The sequence below is a fragment of the Chlamydotis macqueenii genome, chromosome 6, assembly GCF_036417535.1.
Source record: "Chlamydotis macqueenii isolate bChlMac1 chromosome 6, bChlMac1.mat, whole genome shotgun sequence".
Taxonomy (NCBI): Eukaryota; Metazoa; Chordata; class Aves; order Otidiformes; family Otididae; genus Chlamydotis; species Chlamydotis macqueenii.
In genome coordinates this window covers 40,128,046-40,136,878 of record NC_141561.1, presented here as the reverse complement: position 1 = coordinate 40,136,878, position 8,833 = coordinate 40,128,046, and the positions used below count along the sequence as shown (strand labels likewise).

Here is an 8,833-nt window from a genome sequence, read left to right as displayed (position 1 = left end):
GCTTCTTTCCTCAACTTTGCTGGTGCTGCTGGATTGCCTCCCACCACTGCAGCAGGAGGCAGAGCAGCCTGGTGCCCCTCTTTGCTGTCCCCCAAAACTCCCCTCTTGCTGGAAATGGAGTAGGGGAGAGGGTGTAGCAAGGGGGATTTTCCTCCTTCATCACATTTTGGGATGGTTGTGGCAATCCCCAATTTTTTTTTTTAAAGAGCATCTCCATCCAGACCTGATGGCATCTCTAGCGGCGTTCCTTGTTGAGCGCACGGTTAGCCTCGCAGCAGGGCGGGCGTTGGAGATCCAGCCAGGGCCACTTCATTGAATAGTTCAGCCATAGACACCGGAATAACCGCGTGGTGGCTCTGCTTGATGCAACAGCTTCATTTTCAAGTAGCTGCACTTTCTGTGATAATAATTACAAATAGCGTTAATATTGCTCCTCGTTCTTCCCTCCCCATCCCTATGAGGACTCTCCAAAAAGATGGTGAGGGCTTGGCAGCTACGCAGGGCAGGGTTTCTCTGCTTTATCACCTCTCCATCACCCTCTGCGCTGTTTGTGGACACACCAGCTGTGGCTTCCAGATCCTCATGGGGGAAAAAAAATTAAAGAAATTTCATTTACACCAAAAGCAGCCACCATTGCAAGCTATACCCAGAGGTTAAATTTTGCCCCAGTGCTTTTTTTTTTTTTTTTTTTCATAAACTGGTGAATACTGGAGGGAAAAATCACACTTGGGATGGAGGCTCAAGCATCCTTTCTGCGTGAGGTCGGAGCCGTGCCCTGGAGATGGATGTTGTCAGTCAGCCTGTTACTTGGCTGGTGAGATTGCACCGAACTGGTTGAAATATTAGTTGATGGGTTTGCTTACATCCTGCCGAAACGCGGCCTTTTCATCACATCACGTTCCGCTGTCAAACGTGTTGTGGAGAGGAGTATTCCACTGTCGGTAAGATTGAGGACGGAATTATCCAAATTAGTTTTCTTGCAGATGAGAGCGGAGACGAGGTTTTTAACACAAGCCCTGCCATCTCTTTGGAGAGCCTGGCTTTCCTCGCCCAGGATGAAGCTGAAGAGCTTTTTTTTTTTTTAACTGGGATGTGCTGCCAAATTTGCCAAGCCAGCAGCCTTTTCCAGTGGATTTCTTCCTGGGAGCAGGAGAGGGCCCATACTATCCCCTTGCCCGCAGGTTTTGTTCCAGCAGCTTCTCAAGTAGGTTTTTGGGTAGGCTTTTGTCTTTCTGCAGGGTTTCTGTCTGAAAATGTGGTGTGTACTGGCTGTCTGGGTAAGAGCACGTTTTCTGTGATTGTTCCCTTTTATGTAGAAGACATCAAAAAGATCTTAGTGACCAATGCCATACTGGGTGAACTGGCAAAGTATGTGTGAGGTGCTGCCTTTCCCCAAGGGTGGGTACGTTGGCCTGGTCTGCACTGGAGGAAACCTGAGCAGGTCCCTGCAGCAACGCAGGTCTCCTCTGCACCTCCCTTCAACTCCCTAGGGACCGTGTGCCTTGCGTTTCCACTTAGACAGGCACTGGAAGTTACTGGTCATCAAGTAAACACAGATACCCTGCACGTAGAGCACGTACGTGTGGCTCTTATTTGTAGAAAGTCTCAATGAGTGAGATCCTCTACTTGACGTCAAGGTGGTGCTGGCTCTGTTGGTGTCACATAGGATGTCCCAAAGCTTTAGGGTGTTCTAACCACTGATTATAAAGACCTTGCCCTGCAAATGGCTGATTTGTGAGCCAACAAGATTGCTTATCAACTGAAACAACATGAAATGTTATAATTGACTACTTGGCACACTGAATTTCTGGGGAGGTTTGGTTGTCTGCATTTACTGTTTGTGATATTTGGGTACTAGGCCTAAAGTGCTCTATGGAGTAGCAGATGCTACATCAAAGCGTGAGACTGGGAAATCGCTACCTCCAGGTGTCTTGAGTCCTTCCGTGCAGAGATGTTCCTACTGCAGAGCTTCACATTTTGCTGCTCAAGCACACAGAAACAGCCACTGCGATCCCACAGGCTACATCTGGACACGGCTTCACGTGTGGGGTCTGAATGTGACGGGACAGATGCTCACCAGTGGGCTACTTAGCTTGCAGGGCTGGGTTTAGAAGAAGCCGAAGCAGGTCTAGGTGGATTGGGTTTAACACAGCACGAAACAAGCTCTTGGAAAGCTCAGCAGGCCTACTCCAGGTTGCCACCACAGCTGCTGCTTTGCTGCATGTGGGTTTTTAAAGCAACGGGTATATTGTTACTTGTGCAAACGAGGTAATCGGGCCTCGTTTTCTATTGCAAAATAGATTCTCAGGACATTCACCACAACGAACCCTGCCTGACTGCTTTGCTTTTGTTCTGATTACTAATGTTTTCTGCTGACATCCACATATAGATTTGTCTGTGGTGAGGCTCCGACTGGTCCTCACGTGGCTACGTAAATATTCCGCTTGTGGTAAGAGCGCATGAAGTGTCCCCTAATCCATCCCAATTAAAAAGCAGTCTTTACGGCTGTAATAGTTTTATGGAGAACTGTAAGACGTTAGACCCACAGATATATAAAGCAGTTAGTTTTATAAAGCATATAGGGTATTAAAGTAATGAAAGACATTAATGTGACATCAATTTTTAAGGAGAATTACTTGCTGAAATAAATGAGTACAGCTGAAAAGTTGATGGCATGTTACAGGCCTGAGTAATGAACCTCTCTGCCCCCTAAAACCTGGTAGAATAAATAATGCTTGAGCGAGCCAGTGGCCGTTAACTCTTCATCCTCTGAGAGCTACGTGTCACACTGGTGTCTCACCTGATTTTTTTTTTAACTTGAAAAAAATTCATTCAGAAAGGAATTCTCTTTCCTGGAATAGGTATAGCTTTATTCTGACATCTCCTTTTCTGGAGCAAAGTTAGTTTTTCCTTTTTCCTTTATTTCCTTCTTTTGGTTTTCCTTTTCCTGCTTTCTCATCGCCTGCCAGCGCTCTGCTCCGCGCTTTACCCAGAGGTGTCTTGGCGTACCAAGCCTGCAGAATCAAAAAGCATGGGTAAGTTTTATTAAAATTTAAAACTAAAGGGGAAAAAAAAAAGAATACTTAAGAAACTTTTTACTAGTACGTCGGAGCATTTCTTAAAAAAAATAAAAAATTTTCAAGTCCTGGGTGACTTGTGCAGAAGCAGAAATGAAATCCTCTTGAGTACGTTATTACAATAAGTACAGCAATCACTTGCTCGAAGTGTGTCTCGTTAACAGGAATACTTAGCTGGGCCATTTGTGTTGCTATAGCTATGGAAATGTTAGAAGTTCTACCATCAACCCTATTTCCGAGGTATATAGCTCTCCTCAAAACTCCCTCTGCTCTGAAACTTGGCAACAGGCAACGCGTATGCTTCTCACGGCTCTGCGAGCCAATCCAGACAGATTTTTTAATTTCAACGAGAGAGCTTAAGAAGCAAAACAACCCCCGAACACAAAAACCTGTTTATTGCTTTCAGATGCCTGTTCACGGCCCTGTGACTTGTAAAGGGTTTTTTGGGTATAGTCGCTCTGCAAACTGGCCGAGCTCCTGGACTGTAACGTCAACAAGGCAGTTGTAGGCCATGTGAAAATAATAAAATAGTGTAAAAAGAAGGAGAGGGTTGTTAGGAGTGGGTAGGAATTAGTCTTTCCCCATATGTATGTACAGGAACCTTTATTAACGAAGTCCTGCCTACGCCAGAGACTAGAACCCCTCTAAGTGTTGACATGATTGACAAAACGCCTTCCCTCTTGACCGTATTAATCCGTGTGCTCCCCCAGGAATGCATGTCTTCGCTCTGACCGCAGGCTGCTATTTAATGCCACAACTGTCTCTCCTCTGCCCTTCACTTGAGCTCCTGTTGTCTTCACGCTTCCTACCAGTGTGGCATCCTGTAAAGTCTGCCTTTTTCATCCAAAGTGTTCCCTCCAGCTTGAGCCTGGTAAGGCCACCCCTAGGAATTTGCCTTGCCCAGTTTCCCGATATGTGTCGGAAATTTAGAGCAAAGAGAAACTCCTGCTGTTCCTATCCCATCCCAGATGGTCCTTCTTGGCATCATGCTCCTTAAAGGCTTTGATGACAGCCACCCTACTGGGATCTCTTGTCTTGCACATTAGGTATTGTCAGCAGATAAAAAGTCTGACAGCTGTCAAAGGTCCAGCTGGTTGCTGAGCAGCCCTACCACTGTGATCTCTCCTCTAATGGCCCAAATTGGCTGAGCTTCCCTCCTCCAAGAACCCCTAGCTCCACTGATTAAACCATCGTGGGCATCTTGGTGTCCACATGTAGATGGTGTCACGGGGAGGAACCCCTGAGCTTTCAATGCAGTGGCTTGGACAACTGAATTTTGCTGTCCCAAAGATGGTTGTGGGCCAACCACTCTTGTGTTGGGGAGAATGGGGCAGGCAGAGGCCTGGAGATGGCCGTTGCCAACTTTCCCCAGCAGTAGCTGGCAATCAAGCAATGTCTCTGGCTTGCCGTGAGAATTTCTCCATAGAAATCCTGTTCTCCTCCAGGTTGTCCTGGGTATGATGTTCTCCAGACCTTAAGTGGGAGATGGGAAGAACAACAAACCCTTGCCAACACCTTACTGGGAGCTTGGTAAAAGGGAAGGTTTTGTTTGGGTGCAGACTAGAGAGGTTACCTCGCTGCCCTGTGAGACTGGGGATGCAAGTTCTTAACAATCAGTGACTGATGGGAGCTAAAACGGTTGCTTGTTGGAGGAATGATGTCCACAGTCGGTGGTCTGACATTAGAAGTACTTAGTACCAGTATTCTGCCAGGCAGAACTGGTGTTGGACTGCCCTGTGCTCCTCCAGGACTACTGTTATTTCTGTGTCAGGACTGGTATCAATCACACTGGTGCTAAAATTCATAATTTCCAAGATGTGGCTGCATAATTGAGGCAGAAATTTGAGAAAATTGAAGGAAGGAATCACATTATTGCAAATTTTGCATTATTTATATTCACTTTGGAACACTGGCAGAATATAAATGTCAAACAGGGGAGATTCATGTTTCCAGTGAACAGAAATCAAAGATTCATCACGGCGCTAATCTTCACTTTGAACGCTGCGTTTTAGCTGCCCCTCTTCAAAAAGGACGAAGCAAAGCAACAGAAAAGGGCCAGCGACAGTGATGATGAGGGGCTTCTGCGGGAGAAGAGACGGAGATACCGGAGTTAATTAACGCATGAGGCCATTTTGACGATCCTCTTCCCCCGTGCCGTATTACAGGTGCCGGGGCAAGGTTCCGTGACATTTAAGGGAAACAAATTTAAAACAGATAAAAGGAAAGACTTTCTTAAGGGCTGTAATTAATGCAAGGAAACGATTGCCATGGGACGCTGAGGACGGTATCGTTTCAGCCGTGCTCAAAATGAAGTGCTGGACGAACCAGGCGCGCTTACAGTAAGTGCAATAATATTTTCAAGTTAAACTCGCATGAAATACTGGTTCTCGTGTTTCAGGGTACAAATGGATTACTGCTTGGAGCTGGGAATGATAGGATTTTTTTTTTCTTCAACACTAAACCATTAGCCTTTCCCTGAGGAATGGTATTGGTTTAGATAGGAAGCATGAGGGGGAGAAAAAAAAAAAGAGTAATTTGCTAAATATCACAAATGCTGCCTGTGTTGAGTGAGCCAAACGGCTCTAAATGGAAATTGGAAAGTATTCAACAGGTCTGGGAGAAATATGCACTATTGTGAGGTTAGCGGTGGAAGAAGACTTGGAGAAAGCGGTTAGCAACTGCATCCCGCTTAGTGTGTGAGGGGCTGCGGGGATTCAAAACCAGAGGGACTCAAAGAGCAGAACGAAGAGGAAACCTTTTAGCCAGGAGAACTTGACGGTTTCTAAGCGTGTCTGTGTAGAAGTTGGGGGAGAGCTGGGAAAGCTCTTTTGGAGCCTCTTGGCCCATCCCACTTGCAGCTCCTGCCTGCGTTTCTCCTTGGTACGTAGCAGGGCTGGCCTGTTTGGTGGCCACGGCTTTTGGTAGCGTTTAGGAGGCTTGAAGTGGCTCTGTCAAGCATCGTGCTTTTTTTTTTTTTTTTCTGGTGTGTCAGTGCTGCTAAGATGTAGTGCTGGACTGAACAAGCTGGTTCAAGCCAGCGTGGTTTTGCCTTAGGGATTTTGTGGCCCTGAGGGTGGGGAGAGCGATGGAGTCTGAGGCAGAAATGAATTTTTTTTTTAAAAAGCCCTAACAATGAAGAAAATTCTTGTTTGAAATAATTTAAAACAAGGATTTAAAACCTGATCCCTACGTGGAGTGCCCTGCAAACCCCACAAGTCCAAGTTTTCTGCCTTCCCAAGAAAATACAGCCAGGCTTTCCAGACACATCAGCTCCGAAAGGAAGAGGACCGAGGCATTGTACTAATGGCATGTGCATCATCTGTGCACGTCGAGGCCACCCCGCTCACGACAAGCTGGGTGCAGGCAGTAGGTTCAGCAAAGCAGCGTGCCAGGCACGTTGCCCATGCGGAGTTGCTTGCTTGCCTGGCACGTCCAGCTGCCAAACATCCCAAAACGGAGGAGACGGGTGTTGGGTGCCATTGAGCCATACATCATCCTTCAAATAGCGATGTGCCAACCCATCAGCAGAATTAGCAGGTCTCCAGATCAAATGTGCCTGGACAAGGACGTGGCAGGGGACGATGAAAGACAGCCAGTTAATGTATCACCTTAAATGTTTCTTCCTCCTCTTTGTACACTGGGTCCCGTCTGGCCAAATAAGTAATGAACTCGGCAGTCCTCAGTGGCTTTATGGGCATCTGCTGGAGGCGTAGCTTGCTCAGGACAGCTTGCACCGCCTGGATGATGTGTCCCTGGGTGAAACCATCAGACAACTTGGCTAGGCAGCTTACGTTCAGTGAGTCGGTGACAGCTCCTCCGTTCTGCAGGATGATGTGTTTCCATAACACTGGTTGTCAGGACATGGAAAAAGAGAGAGAATGCCAAAAGCGCGCGTTAAGGCAAGCAGGAGAAGTATTTTTGTGTTTTGAAATTAAAACAGGAAAACAAGGGACATCAGTCAGGAAAGCCAAGATTCAAATTTTTCTTGTTTGCTGTTTTTCATCTACAGTTTTATAGCATAGAGGCCTTTAGCATGTCTGTTCTTAAACCATTAGTAATTAATTGTTGGCTACCAGTCGGTACTTTTCAGAAAGTCAGGGCACGTAACGTGAGGCGGCTATGCGTGTAAAAATGGAAAGAACTACTTCAACATGCCTGTGTGCAGACACAGAACGAGAACCTGTCCAGAATGTTCCCAGTTGGGTGTGCGGAGTTAAATACCTGTATTAACAGCCCGGTTTTATTTCAGTGGCCCTGATCGCAGCCTGCTCCTGCTGAACTGAGGGCTGCTCCGGGGACTCGGTGTCTGGTTTGGAAGCCAAAGGCTCCCAGCTATGTAGGCACATGTTGGAAAGGCCAGGTGGAAATAGCTGTGACTGGCATTTTGCTTGTTATTTAGAGTCATAGAATTTAAATCATAGAATTTAATAGAATCATAAAATTTAAACGGGGAACCTGGTTGTATCTTTGAGCTGTGAACCTCTGTGACATGAAGGTTTTCTTGATGTTTAAGTGCCTGAGGTTTTGCTTCCAAAAATAAACTAAGAGGAGTAACAACATATTTTCTTTTATCCTATGTAAAGTAATAGCTTGTCTCAGAGAAACTTAGTAAAACTTCCATGCGATCACACCATGCCTTTATTTTAAAGCCTTATGTGAAAATATTTGGAAAAAATAAGCAGTATTATGCATAGAGACTAAAAAGGATCTTTAATGAGACGGCGGATGATTTGAGTATCGTATGTCTGAATGCTCCTACGTAGTAGGAAAATGTTGGGTGGAAAGTTAATGGTGCTGGCTGTCAGGGCAGTCACGTAACGGAGAAAACCTGCCTTAATCTGCCTTCGATTGCAAAGTCGATGCTATGGACTCGTGCCCATAACTATTGACAGCGTGGCAAACTGTGATCTTCCACTGAAATTATATATATGCTCGATAATTATTGGCTGACTCGCTAATTCATAAAAGAGGGATTGATGCACACAACAGTGAGAGGATCGCACACAACACAAAGTACTGACTTGCTGGGTGATTAATAGTGAGAAACCAGTATAGGATTGTAAATATCCCAGTTTAACGATTTCCATTGTATGTTTGCCGCTTCCATTGTGCGAAGGTTGGAATATTCTGGTGTGTAACAAGAGGGAGGGTAGCTGTGCATCATGAGTATTTGTTATGTCACAGCTTTGCTGTCAAAACAAGTTTCTTTAGTCCTCAAATTGGATGTCAGGCACTGAAAATTGCCAAGATTGGGAAGGTGAGTGCTCTGTACTGTAAAGATCACGTTTCCATTGAACTTCAGGGAAGGCTGGAGCTAAAGAATGAGCCAGGCGCTGTCTTAAATGTTTAATCTGCTTCGAAACGCTGCAAGTTAACTTTTGGGGGCATTTTGCAGTTGAAATCCCTTTGGCTGGTCCTTTTTGTTTTGCTCCAAATGAGTGGTGAGAATCCCAGAATGTGCTGGTTCAATCCCCAGAAGTGAACACAGCTCAACTCAGCTGCTATCACCTCCTTTCTCTAGGTCTTATTCACATCCCTTATCTGCTAGCAATTTATCAGAGCTGTAACGTAACATGAAACACATGTTAGCTCGCTGAGAGGCTATTTCCCATCCACACCATGGAAATTATTGAACGTGGGAGAGATTTACAATGTGCTAGGCAGTCAAAACCTGTCTGCAGCTTGCCCAGACGTGCATCATCTCAGTACCTTGGCTGCCTCTGGGAAAGGCAGTAGGAAACTGGACTTCACAATGG

The 8,833-nt window shown here is 45.8% G+C and overlaps 1 protein-coding gene across 1 annotated transcript in view; it reads right to left on the bottom strand.

Moving 5' to 3' along the window:
* Positions 1 to 2,843: 2,843 nt before the first annotated feature.
* The window catches only part of DRC11 (dynein regulatory complex subunit 11), a 104,655-nt gene continuing 98,665 nt past the window's right edge, over positions 2,844 to 8,833 (bottom strand). The window contains exons 18-19 of the mRNA XM_086750393.1: positions 6,686 to 6,924; positions 2,844 to 3,014 (exon numbers count right to left, since the gene is read on the bottom strand). Coding sequence (XP_086606519.1) covers positions 2,901 to 3,014; positions 6,686 to 6,924 — 353 coding nt within the window. The 3' untranslated portion in view covers positions 2,844 to 2,900. The remainder of the gene's footprint in view (positions 3,015 to 6,685; positions 6,925 to 8,833) is intronic.